Source organism: Patiria miniata, unplaced genomic scaffold, assembly GCF_015706575.1.
Source record: "Patiria miniata isolate m_02_andy unplaced genomic scaffold, ASM1570657v1 HiC_scaffold_19, whole genome shotgun sequence".
Lineage (NCBI taxonomy): Eukaryota > Metazoa > Echinodermata > Asteroidea > Valvatida > Asterinidae > Patiria > Patiria miniata.
The window spans coordinates 10,486,078-10,510,084 of record NW_024037057.1 but is presented as its reverse complement, the minus strand read 5'-3'; the positions used below and the strand labels follow the sequence as shown (position 1 = coordinate 10,510,084).

At 40.1% G+C, this 24,007-nt stretch overlaps 2 protein-coding genes across 3 annotated transcripts; both read left to right on the top strand.

Annotated features, from left to right (window-relative positions):
- Positions 1 to 3,771: 3,771 nt before the first annotated feature.
- On the top strand, positions 3,772 to 10,347 carry LOC119725760. 2 transcript variants are annotated; one of them, XM_038197319.1, is made up of 7 exons: positions 3,772 to 3,934; positions 5,348 to 5,379; positions 5,746 to 5,874; positions 6,577 to 6,715; positions 7,168 to 7,272; positions 8,225 to 8,317; positions 9,032 to 10,347. In XM_038197319.1, exons 1-7 carry the CDS (start codon positions 3,889 to 3,891, stop codon positions 9,208 to 9,210), a joined length of 723 nt encoding a protein of 240 aa, XP_038053247.1. In that variant the 5' UTR covers positions 3,772 to 3,888; the 3' UTR covers positions 9,211 to 10,347. The 2 variants fall into 2 exon arrangements, with proteins under 2 accessions (XP_038053247.1, XP_038053248.1); XM_038197320.1 differs by lacking the exon at positions 5,746 to 5,874.
- A 2,475-nt stretch (positions 10,348 to 12,822) lies between these two features.
- Positions 12,823 to 17,292, top strand: LOC119725758 (speract receptor-like). The gene is made up of 3 exons (XM_038197318.1): positions 12,823 to 13,039; positions 16,210 to 16,278; positions 17,159 to 17,292. The coding sequence occupies exons 1-3, from the start codon at positions 12,935 to 12,937 to the stop codon at positions 17,276 to 17,278; spliced, it is 294 nt and encodes a 97-aa protein (XP_038053246.1). The 5' UTR covers positions 12,823 to 12,934; the 3' UTR covers positions 17,279 to 17,292.
- Positions 17,293 to 24,007: the final 6,715 nt, after the last annotated feature.

Sequence of the window (24,007 nt, the reverse complement as noted above, 5' to 3'; positions counted from 1 at the left end):
CGTGTATTAAATACGTGTCGTACTCAGGCACGGATCCAGTGAGAAATCAACACCCCCCCCCTACATCTCTGTCAATTTGTTTGTAATATAAAGAAATTCATTGAAAATAATGCGAAAAAACCTGATCTGACAAAAAAAAATTGTACTCAACCTGTGCACAAAATAGAGCCAGCTTGGTCAGGGTGTATTTGTACACTATTCTGCAATATAGTGTTAATAATAGTGAGATTTGAACAGCGCCTCCATTGAAAGTATGGTACGAGACCCCCCCCCCCCCTTGATTTTGAGAAGTCAACCTGTCTACATTTCAGCAATGATTTGCTGATGAAACCCCCCCCCCCCTGCAAAAATTCCTGGATCCGCCCCTGGTACGGATGGATTGAATTTTCGCCCAGCGGTTGGTCATAACTAATAGAAGTATTCAAACAACATAATGTTGTCGTCGTCAAAAACTAGCTGTTTGTTCTCGCGCGAGTGGAAACCAGCCCAGTCCATGTCTACAGAAAATCTCTCTATAACTATTGACAACGTAGGAACAACACACAGACGTGCATAGACGTTTCGCCTAGTCTAGTGATTGGACATGAACTACTGTAATAAGCCTGTGAGATATTAAGACAGATAATTGTCGTCACCAGTATAAAATACCACTTGTACTGGATCGGAAATTTTGCCTTGTGATTGGTCGTGACTGATAAAATAAACCTATGAAGTATCAAGGAAAACAAACGTCGGTGAAGGGCAAAACCTAATTTGAAGGAAAACAATGTTGTCAATGATTTTTTTTTTGGTCGTAACGGAGAAAAAAATTAAGTCCCCAGTGTACAGAAACTTGACTGATTTGAAACAAAGACAATTTCGTGGATTTCTTTCTTTCGTTAAGCTGTGGAGTTGCAATGCTATAGCTCTATTGTTATAGTTTTACTTCGAATAAATTACACTGATTTCCACTTATGCTCAAATAGTTTGTTCTATACTCGTACCTGATATTGATAAACTTAAATTTCAAGTTTTGACAACACGTTACGGGAGGTTTAGTAAACAAATTTCAATTTATGTCATAAGAATCCCTTTTCCAAAGTATTTTACATGGTTCTCAACATTGAGTATGAGAACTTTATAAGAGCAAAGTAAACAAAATGCAATGAATTCTCCTTATATTAATCTTTAAAACTTTGCTCAAAAACGTAATTGCATCACAGTACGTCTAGAATCTAAAATTTTCGGGTCCCTTTAATTAGCGGGCCCATGATTCCGCGCTCACATTACTGTTTAGTACCAGACAAAGAAAGTTTGCCCGGCCCCTTTTGTTTAATAATATAAACAGTTCCATAAAAACATGAGGAAAAAGACGGCTAGACATGTAGTTTATCCATATAAACCCATATTCATTTACAAAACAAATGAGATTACAGGTGTTTGTTTATTAAATTATACCTGAATTCACGGGATTAAGCTGAGCCAAATTAATCCAGGTTTTGTATCCATATACCAAACGTTTAGTTGTGTAAATTTTAACTAATTCAGTATAATACTGAATTAGATTATAGTCGGATAAGTTAATTACCTTCCTTGGACAAAACTGATGCATTCATTATTATAGTAATATATACCGTTTTAAAAGAATCGATATGAATCTAGTTACAAGACTGTAGAAAATCACTCAATTATTTATATTTGTTTTCTTTTGAGTGCAAGATATCTTTGACAAGACTCGAAATGCCGAGAGAAAAAAGTGGATAAAAAGATAGCGAATAAGAAAGAGGAACCCCGCGGCGAAAGAAACAAACAAACTGTATGACTTAATATTGTATTATTGAAGGGGTGTTGGGGAGGAGCGGTTGGCTGGATGGGGGGGGGGGGGGGCAGACAAATGAATACCGGCATAGAAGGAAGCCAGCAGTCCCCCCCCCCCCACGCCCCAAGCCTGGTCTCCAGGACGCCGTGACGCCGTTCAAAGATCCGTGGACAGAACTTTATAACGGTGGTTGTGTTTAAAATTCTGTAACTTCAAAGGTACATGAGTGATTTGAATGATTTGTTTTTTACTAAAAGAAAGATTATTAATTGGGATTTCATATCCTAGATTTTGGAGGCGCTACATGCAGAACTTCACTTAAACAGAGGTCCTCAGATTTGGGTTTCGCTTTTTTGACTCGCCCTGTATTTACCGATATACAACGGGTAAACGGTTTGGGTTACAAAGATGAAGAGAAAAATGGAGTTATGAAAGTCCGTTTGAGACGCCCATCAGTGCAATTCATCGTTGCTTGAATTAACCGACTTCCATGACCTGGAATTAATTAGTTTCCTTAATCCAGTGGATATCATGCGACGCGTCAGTAACAAAGATCCGCCGGGGATCGAAGGATCTATTTCTTGATCTTCCGCGGCCGTAGCGACAAATTTGTAAAATAAATATATACATAAAGTATGAACCCTGTTTTTCTGTGCTAGATGCCACAGTAACCTATATTTCTATTGAATAATTTCATTCACGTGAAATGGCAGCGAATATTGCAATATACCGACTATGCATACACATAGGACCCCTCCCCTCTTGGTTGGACCCCCACCCCATGCATCCGACCCTAACTACCACAACCTTAACCCTAAAAGGGCCGGGGCGGAATCCGCCCCCCCCCCCCCCCCCAACTTTTTCCGCGATAGCCTTTAATTTTTTTTTCACGACCCGAGCTGTTATAACTTTTTAGCCTCGATCCTTGCGCATCTTTTGATACCAAAAACATAACTTTTCCGGCGCTACGCGCCGTGTAAACTGAATTTTCCCATATACGTCGTGTACACAGAGCAAAATTACCATTCGCACATATGAATGATTTATTAGCCATTATTCCAAAACCCTTTAACATTTAGTCATGAAATTTCTTGGGTATGTTTATGAAGAGTTGCTCTATGCATGTACCAATTTTCAAAATTGTCGTCACTCGATGGCCGAGATCTTAGGCCCCCCCCCCCCCCGGCTGAGAGATGGTCAAAATAACCCGGCCCTTTTAGGGTTAAAAGTGGTACAAACAAGTTAAAGTTGTGGAGGGAAAATACATGGTGAATGTAGATAAGAGCACAACTCTGCTACTTTAGTTTCATTCAAAATTTGCAAACAGTTGGAATTTCAATGCCGCATACCAATACATTGCATGATTTGATCAGTCACAGATAGTCAAACCAAAAATCGGTCCACTTCCCCTGCCACGCATTATACAGACTACAGGAAAAACAGTCGGGTCATGATTCGTATAAACACTCTTTGACTAGTCAAATTCCATCTACAGTACAGACAAACGAGGTATAACTTAAAACAATTATTGCGTATAAACAATCACCTGTAGTCAATTAAGGCATAGATATCAAATTAAGAAAGGAATTTTTGGTCACTTGATTGATTTTGACTTGTGAATGGTGTACCTGAATTGCCAGCCAGAGAGGGATGGTTAAAACAATAAAGTGGGCTAAGTCCATGCATATGATCAGCCTATTCGTCTCGAAGACCATGCGGTCTATTTTGTAGATCGGTCAAACTTTGTTCCATTTTTCATGAATAATTTACAATAGAATTGAAAATTACTGCTTGCCTGATGGTTGATAGATTAAAGGAAATCCCAAATTATTTTCAGGGACTTTTCTCGAAAGTATTTATGGGGCCTACTTCTCAAGCCATTAATATATCTCTGTAGATGGCCCATAATTTATGTAAAAGAAAGTGGACAAAAATAAATAAAATGGGTCTGTGGAAAGGACGAATGACTATAAGGAGAGTTGAGACTATTCACAAACCGCGAGCACTTGAAACTGACAACAGTTATTGCACCAAACAAACCGTTTTCGTCTTGAACATTGAGTAAAAACTCAGGCAACATCACTGACAACATGTGTCGATTCAATGTAACTGCGTTGATCTGCTTGGTGTTGGCAGGTAAGAATAGGCCTACTGCTGTTTATCATATGCTGTTGAAATGGAAGCAACAATTGTTGGGAAGATTTCATCATTATACCTAGTTAATATGATTTGGTTGGAGCTAAAACAAAATAATGAATCATGTACTAATACCAATTCATTTTACCTTTTCAAATCCATAAGTAGGCCTAAGGGTCCAAAGTGTGACATTGTTGTAAAGGTTGGATGCAAAATATTTTCTTTAACCTTTGCGGTTTAAATGTGTATAGGACTGGATGATCTTAGTACTTTAAACATCCATTTTTCATTTTTGGACTTGATTTTCCTCTTACATGATGGAAAGCATTGTTTCACGTGTAATATGGACGCCATTCCTGTAACACGTGAAATTGGTGATTTCGTTGCCATAATTATTTATGTTGGTTTTCATTGAAAATGTCTAAAATTCACATTTTATACAAAGCATTAAAATACACTTGTGTCTGTTATGAACGTTTGACTTTCCAATGACAGGCTTAAGAAATATGGTGCAAATGATAAGTTGCTTGTTTCACGTGTAACGGGGGACACCATGGTGTCCCCCAATGTCCGTCACAGTGTGAAGCAAATTTTTTGTGTGCCGTATCTATTAGCTTTCTTTGAAAATTTCTGAATTCCACACAATTCATAAGCTAATAAATGACACTTATTATGAATTCAGACATTTTAAGATTAATACTGCACAAAATATAGTGATTATTTCCATATTTAGAGGTCGGTGTCTCTGTGAAACCATGTATACCCGTATGTATCATTTATCTTTAGTATTTCTTTGAAAATGTCTCAATTTTTTTTAGTATGTAATCATACCAACTTTTTTACTTCATGAGTTAAATTAATTTCTAACCTTTTTAGTGTAATCGTGTAACGATGACACCAAAATTGGTGTCCCCGTTACACATGAAACAATGTTTTTCGTCATACGATTCATGTTTTGAGTGACAAGGACAAACCTTTACCACATACTGAAACTGCAAAGCGTACAGAAAGTACTTTATGTATAAAGTTATGCATATAAAATGCATTGGCACCCTTATTTATGGAAATACCAACATACACAATGATATATCTTTGTCGCCGTCGATGCAGTTTGTAACAGAGTTGTACCCGATTCGGAGTGACGTTGGAAATTCGCGCCGCTATAATGTATAAGGCGCTATAACTGAAATAAAATTTGGATTTTTGTTGTACTAATTTTCAATTTACTGGACTCTGGGGTCCGTCTTTCGTATAAGTTGCTCCTAACTCTTTCAAACGTTAATTTAATTCTAATCTTCGGAATAATTTGGCTTGGCAAGACAGCTTCCATAATAAAAGCTTGTTATTAAATGTTAAAATGAAAGAGTTCAATTTAAATGGATTCAATATTATTTGTTTTGTTTACTCTGATAGCATTCCTTGTGGGCTCCAACGCTGAGGAAAATGTAAGTAATTTGTACCCATTCCTATCTAAACCCCACTGAAAGTTCTTGACGAAAAAAACCTTTTTCATTTTGTCAAATATTTAATTTCCTCACATCGTATCCAGGGCTTGCACAGCATTTCTGTTTGCAATTGATTTACAAGATAAGTTTAGATAACCAATGGCACATGCACCTTATACAAGTTTCAATAGCGGTTCAGTCAAGTCGAAACCCCAAAGGCTAGACTGTGCGCAGTCTCCGCTGTAAGCGCTATCATGGCTTGGCCGCTCCGTTAGTTTTCCAAAGTCAAGCATGCCTTGTAAGAAGGTTTAGTTGGTAGAAAACAGCAACAAAGATTGGTTTCCTTATTTGGTCATGCTGGCTGAGGGATTGGAGGCTTTGCATCAGGAACTCGCCTTGCAGCTGTTGGAAGACGAGCAGGCGGGTGTGACGGGAGAGGACCTAGCAGCGAAACTGCGAGAGAATCGCAAAGCATTAAACGAGATAGAGAGAGAGGTATCTGCACGTTGAAATAATTACAGGTCATTTTTTTTCGAATGAATGAGTTTGATGTAAAACTACGCCAATATGCAAAGTACAAAATGTCAGGTTACTGAATAAGTGTCGCCACTTACTTCTATCTAAAACTTAAAAGAAGGTAAAATTTAATGTATCTTTTAAGAAGGGCAACTTGTTACGCTAATAAGATTATATTCACGGTAGTTTGTACCCCACATTGACGCCACCGCAGCTTCCTAATTCGATTACATTTTGGCCTATTGGTTGATTAGGTTGGCGTACTTTCCTCGCCTTCATTATGACCCGGTTTCTAATCCCGCCCGGGCCGAACACTTGATGTGGGTCTCTCATTCCCTGTATTACCTTCCGCAGGTTTGGAAAGAGTGACCGCTCGTCAAATACCTTTGGAATGTTTAATGTGTTTGTAAATTTCAGAGAGGGTTCGAGTAATCATCATCGTGCCGAGTTCCAACTGATTTTTAAACATCTTTTCGGCACTTTGAAATACTCGATCCAAGAATCCTATCAACAGACCTGCCTATCAATACAATTTGATCTCGGCTGTTGGGCATGTGGGCACAGTAGCTCAAATCAAACCCATGTCACAAGGACTGTTAAATATCATACACAGGTGGAATGCGAAGTGGACTAGAACGGTCCTTCCGCACTCGCACCGCTATTTATTTTCATTGTTCGCAGGAAGAAGGAGTATTGGACGAAATTCACGAGGAGTTGGCTTTACAGTTGATGGAAGAAGAGCAGGCAGGAGTGAGTGGCGAGGAACTGGCGGCCAAACTCCGCGAGGGTCGCCGAGTGTTGCATGAGCTTGTCCAAGAGGGTAGGTTTTATAAGTGTGTTAGTCAATGTGTAACATGCGATTAAAATTCACCATGGCTGAAGAATGGATCTCTATCTGTAGGTAATCGGGGGTGTGGGGATGTCTTTGGGCAAGACATTTTGTCACTATCCAGGAGTAAATGGGTACATTTAAGGGCAGAGACATTTATTGTGATTGATTTCGTCCATAACGAAATCGGAGCTTGAAACATGTAAGAATCGTTTTCAGTGATAGGAAAACAAATGAAGCCCAAGCAAAAAAAGCCGGCACTATTTACAGTGCGTGTTTTTTTTTGTATTGCACTTACGGAGATTTGAATTGTTTTGTCACTAATGTTTGAGTCTTTTATGAAGTTAGCGTGTCTTTGTGAATTATCAGAAAATCCTGTGTTTTTTCACTGCCTGGCAGTACCATGAATTAGGGCCAGGCTAACTCCTCTCATTCTCATGCAGAAAGCCGGCAATCAAAAGGTGCTAAGTGCACTGTTGAGGGATTTACTGCCAAGTGTTGCGCTGGAACCTCCTTCAAAGTCTTCTGGAAGCGTGTGGAATTCAATGGTAAGATTACATTGGCTGGCATTTTTGTATAATTTAATAATTATCATCATAAGAGTTTGTGGAATAACTTTGTTGTCGAATTCTCCAAGTAGAACCGTTCGACACTTTGTGCAATTTAATTAACGAATACTAATTCCGTATTCCAGTCTGTGCCCAACCAAAATGACCCATCAAACGCACCTCTTATTCTTTATATGAACACAAACAATTCCCTTCTTCCTTCTCTCCTGATTGAGTATACTGCGTTTCTATAATTCCTCACATGCTTTTTTGGTTTGTCATCATTTTGCTCATAGAGCCTTTTGCCATCTTTTCATCAAATTATTGCCTAGAGTCTGTCATCAGAATGTTCCTTGTCTCGTGTCTGCTTACCCATTGTAATGTCTTTGTTTGTTGGGGTGTTGGGGTGTTTGTTTGTTTGTTTGTTTGTCCTGTGTTGTTTCTATCAGACTGTTTTCCACAAGCTTCTGCTTATTAAAACAGCCCCATGCTCTATTTGCTTCTTTTATTTTGTTGTTAATTTGATATTTACTGCTTTATTGTTTAACCCTTTTCTCTAAAGTTTGTGCATATATATATATTTTTTCTTCATGAGGCATGGAAATAAATGTGAAGTTGAATTGAATTGAATTGAATTGAAAGGAAACAAACATGAATTTTACTCCTGACAAAGTGAATGCTCTTAAAATTATTATTCAATTCAATTTCACGCTGACATTTCTATGAAATTTGACAAATTGGACAAGAAAACCCACTCAGGTCATCCTTAAAAAAATGTAGAGTATTTCTTTGTATTTTTAAATAGTAAGTTGACATGGGTCTTAGTTATCGGAGCAGAGCGGAAGCCGATTTTGTGGAGGCGTACTTTAAGAGTTTTAGTAATAAAGTGCTCACTTTTGCCATCCCCGAGTCTAGTTATGCCCATTTTTTAAAAGCCACATTTTATTAACAGCTTGTGTGGAGGCTACATTTTTGCCCGAGGAGATGGGGCTTCATTTGAAGATCACCGTACGCGGCTCCACTGTGTTTGAAAAGAAAATCGCAGGTTAGTAAAATTCAGGGTGCTTTTAACTTTTTTTTTCTTGAATAAAACATAGATTTTTTTCTCGATATGTTTGTATCAGCAAATTTATAAAATCGGCCCCAAAATGGTAATGCGCATTGTAATACCATTCCGCTTTGCTTAAATTGCGCGCATGCGTGCATATAGTAAAGTCTATCCCCATGATCATCCCTTGATCAGTGGTGCTCATGATACGCCCTCTGTTGACAGTCTCAGCGCAATGTTCATAAATAGTTATTTTCATAATGACGTCAACGTAAGATTATGGGCGGGTGTGACAAAAATGAATTTTGTCAGTTTCGGAATTAGTGCGTGTTTGCCTTTAAACATTTGAACTCAACCAAGCTTATCCGTACTAGCTTTTGCAAATTGTGCTTCTTGTCTAATGGTGTAAGGGTCTGACTTCTCAATCGACGCATTTCGTCCGAGAGGGAATGGGCATCCGTATTCAATTTCAGACTCGCGCGTTGCCATACCTCTTCCTCCCAAATAATAGCAAACCACAATGCACAGAAGAGCAGTAAATGCCAACATTAAAGTAAATGGCAACAATGTCTTTTAAATGCGACATAACTCATGCAGTGAAGAATGAGAAAGTTTACTGACAGTGGACATCACAGAATCACAACATCCATTTTTGAACAGTTTTCACAAGTTCTTTTTATTAACACTAGTTTGCTTAATTTTCTTTTTCAGCGGGCAACGCTAACGGTATCTGTGTCAAAGTGCCCAAGTTGCGAGCGGTCTCCGTTTGTCTCAAGTTGTCCAACCTGCAAGCCGAGGGCGGCCATTTCAGCGGATGCCTTGGCCTGCAGCCCAAGGTATTCGGCAAGACAATCAAAACCCTAAACTTGGGATGCATCAGCCTCCCATAGATATACTCAGGAGCCAACCCACTCCTCGATCATGGTGTTAATTTAGAACTATAGAATTTTCACAATATTTTTCCGATTTGATCATGAAGGTGTCGTTGCAACAGCGCCATCATTTGCTCTAAAAGGGACATGATCGTTTGATTTATGGACGTTATTTCAGCATTGCAGGCCGTGTTTGTGAACGGTATACTGCAGTTGATTAAAACTCTTCTTGGGATTTTTCGGTTTTAGATTATAAATGAATTAAGCGGACATTTTGTGTCCTCATACCGAATTTAGGAGTTTGTAATCTATATTTATGCCACATAGTTTGTCAGGGTATATTATCTGCAAAAAAAGCCCATTATGCGTCATTCATGGGTGTACTGAACAAACCCTAGTTACCAGTGTACCTGTCATGCAGTGTACAGTTTGTGACTGGTTCACTCTCAATGCTCAGCATTATTGCTGAGTACGGTATTTGGTATCTACTCATGATCGTCATGGCAATGAATCTGGAGGTACGCTTATCGATCAGAAGCCCCTGATCTCTCAGACATTCCAGCTGTCTTGCAGGGATTTTAATGTTTCCATGTGCACCCATTATAATTATATTATTGATTCGGTCAAATCGTGTTTTATTGCACCATTTACTCGTTTTTTAAGTCTACTTTGATTGAATCGGTCAAAGTGAGATTTTTCGCCCTATTTTAGTAAATCCGTCATAATTGCGTCCATTATTTCTTTTTGTTTGTGAGTTTGTGCACGTGTTCACGGTTGACTTGGCATTCGTCGATGATGACCTTCTGTTATGTGATGAGGCGTTCTGGTAAAATGAGACACAAGGAAGAAGTCCACGGGTCTTGGGAAAGAATACAATTGTCCTTACAACACTGTTTACTGGACCTCAGTTGGACATTCATTCACTGTGGCCTGGTCTTGGGAAAGAATACAATCGTCCTTACAATACTGTTTACTGGACCTCAGTTGGACATTCATTCACTGTGGCCTATGCCAAGTTCAGTCTTAATTTGCCATAACACCTCACAAACTAATTTGATTCTCATAATAATTTGTCAATTATTTTGACTTCCTTTGCACATTTAGTTTATTTGTCACTCAAATAAATGGCCTCTTTATTTTCATTTGTTCATTGAATGCAAACGTTTCATTGTCTGAATCTTTATAACTTTTTATGTCAGTATTAAATTGGAGATTTGGTGTGAAACTTGCATGTTAAATAATTTCTAGACAAAATGAAAATGTTCCAACCCGTATTTTTGGACAGATGCCAATCGCAAGAAAAATTGTGTCTAAAATGTTTGAGAGAGATCTGTCTAAAATATATATTTTGTTAATCATCGAACAGGTGATTTTGCCATAATCTTTGAACTTTTGGCTGTTTGAATAGTTTGTTGTATATTAATACATTATTTTTCCATATCTGGCGCTTTGGCCAAAACTCCCATTTGTTTTACTGAACAATTTATATTTGTGGCTAATATTTATAAAAAAAAAGGTTCATTTCCTGAATGGCACATATGTCCAAAAATATGACGGAAATGTGTTTTTGGGCCTAGCTAGACATCTCCCCAGCGATAGAAAGGGGTTTTTTTCTCTCCAAATGTTGCCATTTGTTTTAAACGACTGAGAAATTTGTTTTTGGTTCAAGAGAAACACGATCTAATAATCATAAAACCGTTATTTTCGATATTTCGCTCAAAATATAGGTCTAATGAACGGTCACCTTTAGATGTATGTTTTTGGGTCATATGTACCTCTTGTCCGGGGCGATCAACAACGGTTGCCCCCCCCCCCCCCCCCCCCCCCCCCTGGAGGTATGCCTCTGTGGTCATCTCAAACTCTACAATACCTGATATATCGAACTGAAATTACATCTGGTGATTTGACATGATAAATTACAAAAGGTCTATTTAATTTCAAGAGAAATAGTGTCAAAATAGAAATTATATAAGCATTTCAAGGTATAGTGTGTGTCTACAGTGTGAAAAATGCAACCCCAATTGAAGTCAACTTTAAATGATCAAAATAATGAGTATTATTTTTGATCAATTAAAGTTGACTTCAATTGGGATTGCATTTTTCGCACTGTAGACACACACTATACGTTGATATGCTTATATTATTCACAATGCTGTTTTTTTCATGACATTTGAAATTATTTATCAATCAGTTCTCTTCTGCACTATTTAATCAGCACAATAAAGTGCGCTGTTGCTTTTTGTATCCAATCAAATGTGGGGGCGCTATTGCCGGTAATATGAAATTTGTTATTGCGCACGTGGCTCCCGATATCAACGATTATGCCGAAGTTGTGCTCAGCAGGGGGCGCTTCTGAATTGAGTCGAAATTTCGCGGTTCGTTCTTATGCCTTTTGTGTATAGGCCTATCGGTCAATAAATCAATTTCCCCTTTTTTTTGGGTCGAGAAATGGAGCTATGTGAATGATCATGAGAAATAGTCAGAATCTTTTGGTCTGGAAACCAGACTTCATATGATCGATGCCATTGATCTCCATATACACAGACTGGATAGGACATCGCGTACGAACGTGCGTCCGCGCGCGCGTTTTTTGAAAAGGGTAAAGAACACAATTTCGCATTCGAGTTGTGTACACTTTCGAACGGAGGATTAAAAAATGAAGCTGGGTTTTCTTCGGTTTCTTTGTCATTTTTGAAAGAATAAAAGAAACAGAGATCTAAATTGATCAAAATCGATGAGGAGTATAGTCAAGGTGTGCGCAGCATTAGATTGCTGGAGTCGGGAAGTAAGGAGCGTTGAAGAATAGGACAATTTATTCACAAGTAAGTTGTTTTTTAACGATGTCTTACAACATGGCATGGAGGAATATGAACATAGCAAATTATAATATCGTTAGTGTTGTCGCTCTGAGTTTGAGGGGATGGAGGCCTGTGTGGTAGCTATAGCGAGATATTCTGTTCAAATTCCATGCGATCTAGACCTGTCATGCTGGTCGCCGTCCATGTTTTTTAAGACATAGGCCTAGGCCTAAACGTGCATGACTGACCCGGCAATGGCAATGAACAAAAGTTGACTTGTTTAAAATAGTTTATTCGAATAACCTTTATAACTTTTATATGCAAAATCTGATTGAATTATGTCTGCCTTGGCTTTAGCATATTATTAATACAATTATTCATGTCGTTGATGGAGTAATTCAGTGTGCTCTAATGACCAATGTGCCAAAAATGAAATGGCAATTTACTTACAATCATTTTTGGGAGGAGAAGGGATTTAAAAAAAAATAAGGGAAAAGGAAATGGGGGGTTCTTGAATTTCGAAAATGCATAATAAGAAAGTGTATATCAAGAAAGTGTGGAAAAGCTGTTTGGAGGGTAACTCTTCATCGTTCAGGGTTTTTTTTTAAGATTGTTTTGGAGGAGCGCTTGAACTCCCTCCTGTAAGAACAATTTCACTAAACAATCCATTTTCCAAAGTAAACAAAGTGAAAGCACAATACGCGTTTACCCGTCTGACAGTAAACGCGCCGCCATTGTTCGGCCGCGCATTCGTGCACAAACACGGCGCGATGTCCTATCCAGTCTGTGTATATGGAGATCAATGATCGATGCTTACTTAATTGTTCTACCGTACGTTCACGCAGCGCTGTCGCGCCCATATACAAGTAGGCCAGGATCAGGATTACGGCGAGTTGATTTCTGCACCAACTTGGAACTTATTTTACGCTACAAAAACGTCTACAATGCATCTCTCGAACATCAGGAATAGAGGCAAAATCGCCGACCACCGACTGAGAAGTCCAGGATTTATCCCGGGACAGGACCGTGCAGCAGAGTCTGCTCGGCTGGTTTGTCATTAACTTTCCCGGGAAAAAAATGTTGCAACCTGACGCCTCTTCTGCGATTGTGTGCAAAGTCTATGGAGAGTCATATGATTCATATGACTCTCCATAGACTTTGCACACAATCGCATGAAGGAAGAATGGCGTCAGGTTGCAACATTTCCCTTTCCGGGGTTGTCCTGTCTTTTGTGTTGTATATAACTCTTGACATGCTTTAGCTCTACTGAGTGGAGCGTTGAATTACGGGTATCCCCCTCCATACAAACGCTCCACCGATTTGCCTAGTCCGAGTAACTTGGACCAAACTTATCGCCTTTTTAACATTCGGACATGGTCTGGCGATAGTAAGGTCCAAGCTAATACCGTGAGCTGGACAACACCGTCCCAAAAAACCAACATTTTCCAACAAAAAACATCAGATTTCACCTTCAAAACGGCCTCCAAATTACTAGATATGCCACCTGAGGTACAAGAAGACATCGATGATTAAGATGGTTGTACTGAAGTTTACTTACGATCCGGAAAAAAGTGAAATTTTCCGTTCATTTCGGAGAGCTCCCCTCGCGATCTTGAACACGTTAAATTTCCGATCGTGTTTAATGTTTGAACGACGTGATTTCTTCTTCATGCCCAGCGTACATTCGATGGTCCCCGTATCCCGAGCAAGCGGGTTAACATCAAATTTTGAGAACTTACATTGTACTTTTAATTATAACTTTATAACGGAACAGAGTAGCGTTCTAATTTTTTGTTGTTTCAGACATTGCCACTGGCAATATATTTTATTCCCAGGCACAAACCATTTGACCTTTACTTCCGGTGTAACCGGAAGTGCAATGATAATTAAATATAACTTGAAGACGGAAGCATTTTGCTACAGTTATATAAATTATGCAAATATTTAGTGAGGAATGTCCAACAAAAACATTGTCATGATGACATAATTACACGAAAGGGCGACCTCTAGCGGTACGTCAAAAGATAGATGGAATGTTTGAATTTAAAATCCATTCGTTACAATTTTACAAAATTGCCTCTACAATCCTGGCTTAATCTCGCTGGGCCTCCAACCCCCCCGGCCCCCTGTCAATGTTGTCTCTCATTGCGCGGTGTGTGCTCCATCAGCTGGAGAGAACAACATTGACCGGGGGAGCGGGTGAGTGGGTGACCGTGAAAGGCTAAGGTTATTTCCAAGTGTCCCAACCATTTTGGCCGCGATTGAATCCTGGCCAAATCTCGCTGCCCCCCCCCCTCCCCCCCTCCCCCCCCCCGGCCCCTGTCAATGTTGTCTCTCATTGCGCGGTGTGTGCTCCATCAGCTGGAGAGAACAACATTGACCGGGGGAGCAGCGGGGGAGTGGGTGACCGTGAAAGGCTAAGGTTATTTCCAAGTGTCCCAACCATTTTGGCCGCGATTGAATCCTGGCCAAATCTCGCTGCCCCCCCCCTCCCCCCTCCCCCCCCTCCCCCCCCCCCCCCCCCCCCCCCCCCCCCCCGCCCCCTGTCAATGTTGTCTCTCATTGCGCGGTGTGTGCTCCATCAGCTGGAGAGAACAACATTGACCGGGGGAGCAGCGGGGGAGTGGGTGACCGTGAAAGGCTAAGGTTATTTCCAAGTGTCCCAACCATTTTGGCCGCGATTGAATCCTGGCCAAATCTCGCTGCCCCCCCCCCCCCCCCCCCACCCTGTCAATGTTGTCTCTCATTGCGCGGTGTGTGCTCCATCAGCTGGAGAGAACAACATTGACCGGGGGAGCGGGTGAGTGGGTGACCGTAAAAGGCTAAAGCCGTGTCCGCACTGGACTTTTTTTTTGGAAGGTTTTACCGAGACGATGGTAAAATGAGAAATGGTCAAATGTGACCACTGTCCGCACTTGGACTTTCGACACGGGAAAATTTACCCAGACCGCGTGGGAGAAGTAACCGAGCTGTCACAGTGTCAGTAAAATGACTCACCGTACACAGAAAACAAATTGCCGATCACATTTTCAGCCGCCGATACGCACGCCATTTGCATGCACAACATAATCGTTTACACGATATTATTTCATCTTGACATGCTAAATCTTGACGAAAAGGCATATAATTCTGACGCATTTGTGATGCACGTCGTCGAAGCCATGCCGCTGTACGATGTTCCGTGCGGCAGCAGTGCCATCAGTATTCGTTGGTTCCCATCGCATGCTTACAGAATCAAAGCTATGATGTGGGCCAGGAACCAGTGACTACGGCCTACGTACGGTACCGGACCATGATGTTCCGTGCATGACTACAGTAGCGTATCAGGACGAATTTGGATCGTAGAAAATAACATACATCGGTAGAGAAAGAGAATTTCCGCAAATTAATTCTCAGAACGTGATCTCTCTTCTCTGTGTATGTATTTGTCCGTTGAAATATATATTTTAACGAGATTTTACCGCTCGAACTTGATGATACACCGCAGCGTGTTTCTACAAAATGTTCGGCCACTGCACGCGGCAGGTTCGTGTGGTCTCCTGTATGCATAACAGGGCGCTCGGGCCGGATGTACGCTTTCCTGAGCCGCTTTTACCGACTCGCACTGTCCGCACTGGACTTATCGTCTCGGGAAAAGTGACCTGGTCAGTTTTCCTGGGCCCGTGGGAAGTTTTCCTGGGCAGCAGTTGGCCAGTAAAAGTAACCGCTGGACTCGGGAAAAGTAACCGAGAGGAAAATGTCCTAGGCTGTCCGCACTGGACTTAAAATGGGAAAAAGTACCCATAGTCTCTCCGTGCCCCCCCCCCAAAAAAAAATGAAACCAATTTTTTTTTTTTTAATGTGACATCGCAATAAAGGCAGGCAATGAGTACACCACCATCTTTTCCTAAAAAAAAAACATTGGTTAAAGTGGTCAGAAATTGCCTCGGATCGCACCACAGAGTATCTACAATCAAAAACATTTTCGGGGCCCTCAAGCATGTTAAGGGGCCACGAACCCCACGCCGTAATTTTTTTGACCCTCTTTTTGGGGGGACCAAAACAGTAAAAAATTGTGTTCTGGATCCGCCCTTGCTCAAAGGCGGCTTAAGTTCAAAATGTATATACTACAATGTATTATCAAAAATGTACTCAAATTTGACCAAATTGTCTACTCAGATTATCGCAAACCAATAGTGTCACCAGAGTTACCCTTTACGTCTTGTTCTTAACTTTCCAGGTTGTTAACTTGTTGAATGCCTTGCACACGCTGTTCGACGCCATCATTTCCAACTATGACGTCTACAAGGTAAATATTCCATACGACCCAGCAGATTGTTTTAACCAGTTCGCGCTGGACTATTTTGACATTGACCAGACCAAGACTTGGGATTGTTTTCATGAATCTGGATGCCAGACGGCTTCAGGCTGTCATCTACGGGTAGCTCGCTGCAAGCGGGCCACTGACAGACATTTTAGGCCTCGCTTGCGTGTTTATCCATCATCCATTCCGATTACCGCAAAACCTTGCGTGTATACACGTTGTCTGATGTGAACTGGTTAAGCCAAACGTGCCATATCACAGGAAGTTATTTTAAAGGGTACTTGCAATAGATTATACTTAGTACACTTATCCAAGTTCATTTATTATGGTTAATATGCAAACATGAAATGATCAACAATACATTGACAGAAAGCACCTTACCCGTTACTGCTTGGCTTGATTCTACCATCTTAGATCTGTTTTACTTTCAGAGTACTTTACAAGCTATGCTTATAATTTGTAGTCTTGCATATTGACTGCTTCAAGTGGTATTATAAAACAGGTCTAGGAGGCTACCGGTAGTTTGATTATGCCACTCAAAGTAGTCAGTATTAAAATGGAGGGTGCCATAGTCCTTTTAGCCATGTACATGTAGACAGAAAATAGCAAATACTATGTGATGCACACTCTCGGCCACTGAAAAACACAGAATCTGTGGGTGCGGTGATATAATTACAAAAAGTCACTTGCATTATCATTGTCAACATTACTCGGCTGTTCGCAGGCGTAGTCATGACAATCACTCAGAGGTTAAGTTGATGCTACCATGGTTACTAGTTCAGGCAAAAACCACGCAAATATGTATGTTCTATTATAATGTCTGAAAGCAAAATTAACCAGTGTTAAATAATAACATCTTGCCAAGGTTGAAAGCATCGACGATGCCTACATGTTGGTCTCTTGCCTACTGATCCGTAATGGCAGCCGTCATGCTGGTATGATCGCCTCCGCTGCATGGCATCTCCTGGAGGGCGTTGATAGTTGATCATGCCACACAAACAAGATGAGAAACTCAAACTCCTCATCGGTATTCACTCAGGTAAGATCATTGTCTTTGCTTGTGGTCGAGATACTTAAGATTGATAAATCACAAATACATCACAAGTCCAGTCACAAGTACATCACAAGTCCAGTCACAAGAACATCACAAATCTAGTCACAAGTACATCACAAGTCCAGTCACAAGTACCCGGTACATCACATGTCCAGTCACAAGTGCATCATAAGTCTAGTCACAAGTTCATTACAGTTCCAGTAACAAGTACATGTACATTACAAGTCCAGTCACAAGTTCAGTCACAAGTACATCACAAGTCTAGTCACAAGTGCATCATAAGCCCAGTCACAAGTACATTACAAGTCTAGTCACAAGTACATCATTAGTCTAGTCACAAGCACATTACAATTTCAGTCACAAGTACATTACAAGTCTAGTCACACGTACATCACAAGTCCAGTCACAAGTTCAGTCACAAGTACATCACAAGTCTAGTCACAAGTACATCATTAGTCTAGTCACAAGAACATTAAAATTTCAGTCACAAGTACATCACAAGTCTAGTCACACGTACATCACAAGTCCAGTCACAAGTTCATTCACAAGTACATCACAAGTACATAACAAATCCAGGCAAAAGTACATCACAAGTCCAGTCACAAGTACATCATAAGTCCAGTAACAAGTACATCATAAGTCCAGTCACAAGTACATCACAAGTCTAGTCACACATGCATCATAAGCCCAGTCACAAGTCCAGTCACAAGTTTAGTCACAAGTACATCACAAGTCCAGCCACAAGTACATTACAAGTCTAGTCACAAGTACATCACAAGTCCAGCCACAAGTACATTACAAGTCCAGTCACAAGTACATCACAAGTCTAGTCACAAGAACATCACAAGTCTAGTCACAAGAACATCACAAGTCTAGTCACAAGTAAGTCACAAGTTTAGTCACAAGTACATCACAAGTCCAGCCACAAGTACATCACAAGTTTAGTCACAGGTACATCACAAGTCCAGTCACAAGAACATCACAAGTCTAGTCACAAGAACATCACAAGTCCAGTCACAAGTGCATCATAAGCCCAGTCACAAGTACATCACTAGTCTGTTCACAAGTACATCGCAAGTCTGGTGGCAAGTACATCACAAGTCCAGTCACAAGTACATCACAAGTCTGGTGGCAAGTACATCACAAGTCCAGTCACAAGTTCATCTCAAGTCTGGTGGCAAGTACATCACAAGTCCAGTCACAAGTACATCACAAGTCCAGTCACAAGTATTTCACAAGTCTAGTCACAAGTACATCACAAGTCCAGTCACAAGCATATATCACAAGTCTAGTCACAAGGACATCACAAGTACATCCCTAGTACTTTAATATAGCTCTATGAGAACATCAGAGTCCAGCCACAAAGGACCGAGACCCAAGTAGGAAAATTACTATAAAAATAGAAAAACAACCCTTAGTACAGCTAGTCGGACTGCCTGTGAAATTATTCTCTCTGGCAATTACATGTTGTCATTGTGAAGAACACAATAAAAGAAGGCCATTTCTAAATAGTGTGTCAAATGACACATTTTTTGGAAGTTTTCGTTTAGTTGGTTTGTGATCGGACTAATCTGTGAATGGGTGTGCACAAGCGTTGACATGACTCATTCAGCGGTTTAGTGTGCAACATTGCAAAGCTTCAATCAGCTGAATGAGAACAAACGTGTCTCGGCAACTTTTGAATAGAAATTGAGATCCTAGAATATTGTTTCCTCCGAAAACACAGCATTCACATATCTTTAACTTCATTTGGGGTAGTTGTTAAGCACTTATCTTTAGATTTTGAGCACGTTTGTTGCTTCAAATGGAAAAACATCACAAATGACAAATGATCTCCCCTTCCTTCAATTTTCACTGCTGCAGATTCTCAAGTCCATCATATTTCAAAGGAAACATGAGATATCTGTTTCAATCAATCTCTTATCTTTTTTCTTTCTTTTATTTCAGGGCAAAGGTGAAAGTCTGACGTACTGGCTCGAGGGACATGATCCAAGCTACAAGATCGACCAAATCAAGCCACCCAAACAAAACTTGTAAACAACCAGAATATTATCCCAACATTATCAGCAACGCATTTGGATCAGCAATTTTTTGTAAGGAGGTAAAAAGCATAATCAGCTATTATACCACAGCGTTTGTAGGTCTATTTGAAAAACCTAACAACAAATTCAAATTAACACCCAATTGTGTGTTCACCAACAGATTTGTTGTTCTCGATTACAGCTTTCATTTAGCAACTTTAAGAAAAAAGATTCAGGAAAAAAAAGGTTTAGGCCTAATCGCACTTGTACATGTACAATAACTAACTTTGATCAAGTCAACTATTTTTTTTTTTTTTACAAAGACTGAAGTATTTTGTAGTCGCCTTTTAATCTACTACCATGTGGAAGTTGTAACAAAAATTCCGTCATCAAACAGACTGTGAGTTCATAACTATACTGTTGAGAGTCACTAATTTGGTATTAAATTGAATTCAAACTAGTGATGCGTTTAAAAAAATATTCTTTGTCTGTACCATCCAAGCTTGGGAAAAAATAGCAAAGTGGTACTGCTTTGTTTGTTTGAGTTCTCATATGGTGTTACATCATTTGACTTGGTGCCCTATCATTTGCCTTGGTGCCCTTGTGCTCCTTAGTGCTAAATATTTGAGGCGGTGCAGCACTAAAGGGCACTGTTGTAGCTACAGAAAATTTTAAAGAAAAAAAAGAAATTGACTTAACAGATCAAAATTGACGCACAACGATTTTTTATGGCTGAATGGACAATAATGCAAGTGGGGGATTTTTGTTTTCTTTTTATTTTCAGATTGAGTGATATTAATAACCTTTGATAGTTACTACTTATGTTTTAAGGAAATTGTATAAAAAATATGGAGTAAGGTCTAAGGCATGTTTAAACTAAAACCAATGGGCTTGTTTCATTGTTTTTGTCATGTAATGCTGCGGCCGGGTGAGGTGGGGTAGAGGGCGCTATTCAGGACTTTCTTTTGTCACCTTGCAAGATGTAATGATGCCAAGTCACTATAAATTTATATTTCCCGGATTCGTTTGTATCAAAGATATATAACCAGGCATCCTATCCTATCTACAAGGATGGGACTAATAAGGGAGCAAAGACACTTCTTCTTCAGTGAAACAATAATTTATTCTTAAAAACTCTAAGAGTTCTCTGAACCAATTTGACATCTGTATTTATAGGACTCAGCTATCATTGCTTGTTCATCTGTCATCCGCTACGAATACCGCAAAATCTTTGTTTGTATACACGTTATCCGATGCAAACTGGTTAACCTATTTTTTTTTAACCTTGTTCCACTCGAATTTGCAGGATAGCTAATAATGAATACAAGTAAATCTCTCAATCAGTATCAAACATTTTTTCCCAAATTGACAATATTCAAATTTCTTGACCAGGTGATGGCAGATCTACCAGCTCACTTCACATCAGAGAGCTCTCTTGAGAAGCACTATAGAAGCACTATAAGGCCCAGGAGAAGGACTGCTTCTCACGGCTAGAACAGACTCAAACCAGAGCTCTCTTGAGAAGCACTATGCGGCCCAAGAGAAGGACCACACCATGTACATCACTACCTTGCTGATACTTCACAGGGATGGTGCAGACTCAGACCAGAGCTCTCTTGAGAAGCACTATACGGCCCAGGAGAAGGACTGCACCAAGTACATCGATCACTACCTTGCTGGTGCTTCACAGGGATGGAACAGACTCAGACCAGAGCTCCCTTGAGAAGCACTATGCGGCCCAGGAGAAGGACTGCACCAAGTACATCACTACCTTGCTGGTGCTTCGCAGGGATGGAAGAGACTCAGAACAGAGCTCCATTGAGGAGCACCATGCGGCCCAGGAGAAGAACCGCACCAAGTACACATCACTACCTTGCTGGTGCTTCGCAGGGATGGAAGAGACTCAGAACAGAGCTCCCTTGAGAGGCACTATGCGGCCAAGGAGAAGGACCGCACCAAGTACACATCACTACCTTGCTGGTGCTTCGCAGGGATGGAAGAGACTCAGACCAGAGCTCCCTTGAGAGGCACTATGCGGCCCAGGAGAAGGACCGCACCAAGTACACATCACTACCTTGCTGGTGCTTCGCAGGGATGGTACAGACTCAGAACAGAGCTCCCTTGAGAGGCACTATGCGGCCCAGGAGAAGGACCGCACCAAGTACATCACTACCTTGCTGGTGCTTCGCAGGGATGGTACAGACTCAGAACAGAGCTCCCTTGAGAAGCACTATGCGGCCCAAGAGAAGAACCGCACAAAGTACACATCACTACCTTGCTGGTGCTTCACAGGGATGAAACAGACTCGAAGTACTGCAAAGTAAGACTTTTCATATTTGAAGAGAAAATCATACTGTACTTTAAAACGGTTGAGGGATTAACAGCAAAAGATCTTTCTTCAGTGCTTAAGGGTTATTCAGGTAAGCTTTGCTTAATTTGAGTGCGTTCGATTACTTCCCCCACGCTTACTCGTGCAAGCACGACAGCATTCGATTTACCTCTCACGTGACTTCTCGTGCTTACTCAAGCTTGGCCCAAGTAACCGACTCACCGAGCCAGTTACTTGGGTAAGTATCCCATAAGGCCATACAATGAACACGGCTGCCAACGTGATGTTCGGCGGGCGCCTCAGGCCGTGTCCGAAACAGGCTTCCAGAGCCACGGCTACGTCTATTGTCAGTGCGTACCCGCCGCTATTTTCAGTGGGCGCAGAGCTAGACCTAGCTCTAGACACTTGATTCGGATGCAGCCTCAGTGTCATGTCAAAGTTCAACTTTCCAGCTCCTTGCACAAAACTTAACCCGGAACCGTTCGTTTATTTAGCTCCACTGCGCATGTCTGTCATCACGCGAGCCAAGCGCGAGTAAGCTGGGGAAAATAATCAAACGCACTCAGTGTGTAACATACAGTCATCCATATTGTTGAAATGAGGCTGATAGATGTGCATTCTGATGGTTATGTAACACCACAGACTTCAACAGATTCCAAAATTATTTATTTCATAAGTCTCTAGTTTTATAAGTAACTATAAAGTATCTGTGGTTTCATGGTTTGAACGGAAAAAAAGAGGTAAATTTATTTCCCAGATGCGAAGGGAAATGTGTAGAGAAGAAAACTATAATCGGGATAACACTGAAATTATGTTTCATTTTTTTATGAAAAAATGACGTTTAAGTTTTGAGGTTAGTTGAAAAACACCTAATGTTAGAAACTAAGTGCATTTGTCAGAGGAATCAACAATAATGTACATTATATTGTTTTTGTTCAGCGAAACAAGCAAAATGTGCCTTTAAACGTTAACAGGAAATTAGCAATAATGAATGGGACAGTTTTCAGTTTAAATCTTACACTTTTTTGAAGGATTAATATTTTATGGACCAAAAAATGACCAACCATAGCTACACATGGAAGTATTTCAAATGATTTTATTGAAATTATCCGTTAAAATTAACTACCAATGCTGTGTTTATGCACATTTGTATAAAAGCTGTAAATAGTACTGTAGAATAATTTCAGAGTACATATTAACAATGTATGAAGTCTGTACTATGTAACATTATTGAAACTGCCTTTCTAACTATCCATGGCATCGCAAGGCAGTGGTTTTCTGTACAAATTATTCCTGTTATTATTTACTTTTCTCTTGTGTATGAATTGTTCTGTCGGTCATAATTATTTCAATAAATCAAATCAGTCATCAGTAATTACAATGTTTTTGTTAATGCGTCTTCTCTCGAGATGTGTGGAATTGAACTGTAGCCAGCTGAAAAACTTGATCTGTTAAGTTCCAATGCACTATTAGAATAATTATGATTGGATCAAACAATTTGATTTGTAGCTCAAAAAAAACACAATTGTTTGCCTTTTTTTGTTTGTCAAAAAAAAGAAAGAGCAATCTGGATGGTAGATTTTTTTTTTTTCAAAAAAATAAATAGACAGGAAGTTGAAATATTAGAATTTGTAAGAGAGTTTCAGAGTTGTGTGTGGCTAAGTGTGGAAGCACTGTTATTGAAATTTATTTAGGGAACCTAAGAGCTAAGTTTATAAAATAGGGAAATGTACTGGGGGGACCCAAGTAGTGCACTGGTTAGTAGTTGTGACTGGAAACCCAGGCGTTGTGGGTTCAGGTCCTGCATGCATCAAATTTTGGGTCCGAATTTTGGGTCCGAATTTTGGGTCCGAATTTTGGGTCCGAATTTTGGGTCCGAATTTTGGGTCCGAATTTTGGGTCCGAATTTTGGGTCCGAATTTTGGGTCCGAAACCACTTTTCAACTATATCATCATTTTTTTCATACTCATTATATATTTCGCCTTATGAATATTCATTGATTTCCTGATGAATATTCAGTGGTGAAACCACTTTTCAGCTATACCATCATTTGTTCATACTCATTATATATTTCGCCTTATGAATATTCAGTGGTGAAACCACTTTTCAGCTATACCATCATTTGTTCATACTCATTATATATTTCGCCTTATGAATATTCAGTGGTGAAACCACTTTTCAGCTATACCATCATTTGTTCATACTCATTATATATTTCGCCTTATGAATATTCAGTGGTGAAACCACTTTTCAGCTATACCATCATTTGTTCATACTCATTATATATTTCGCCTTATGAATATTCAGCT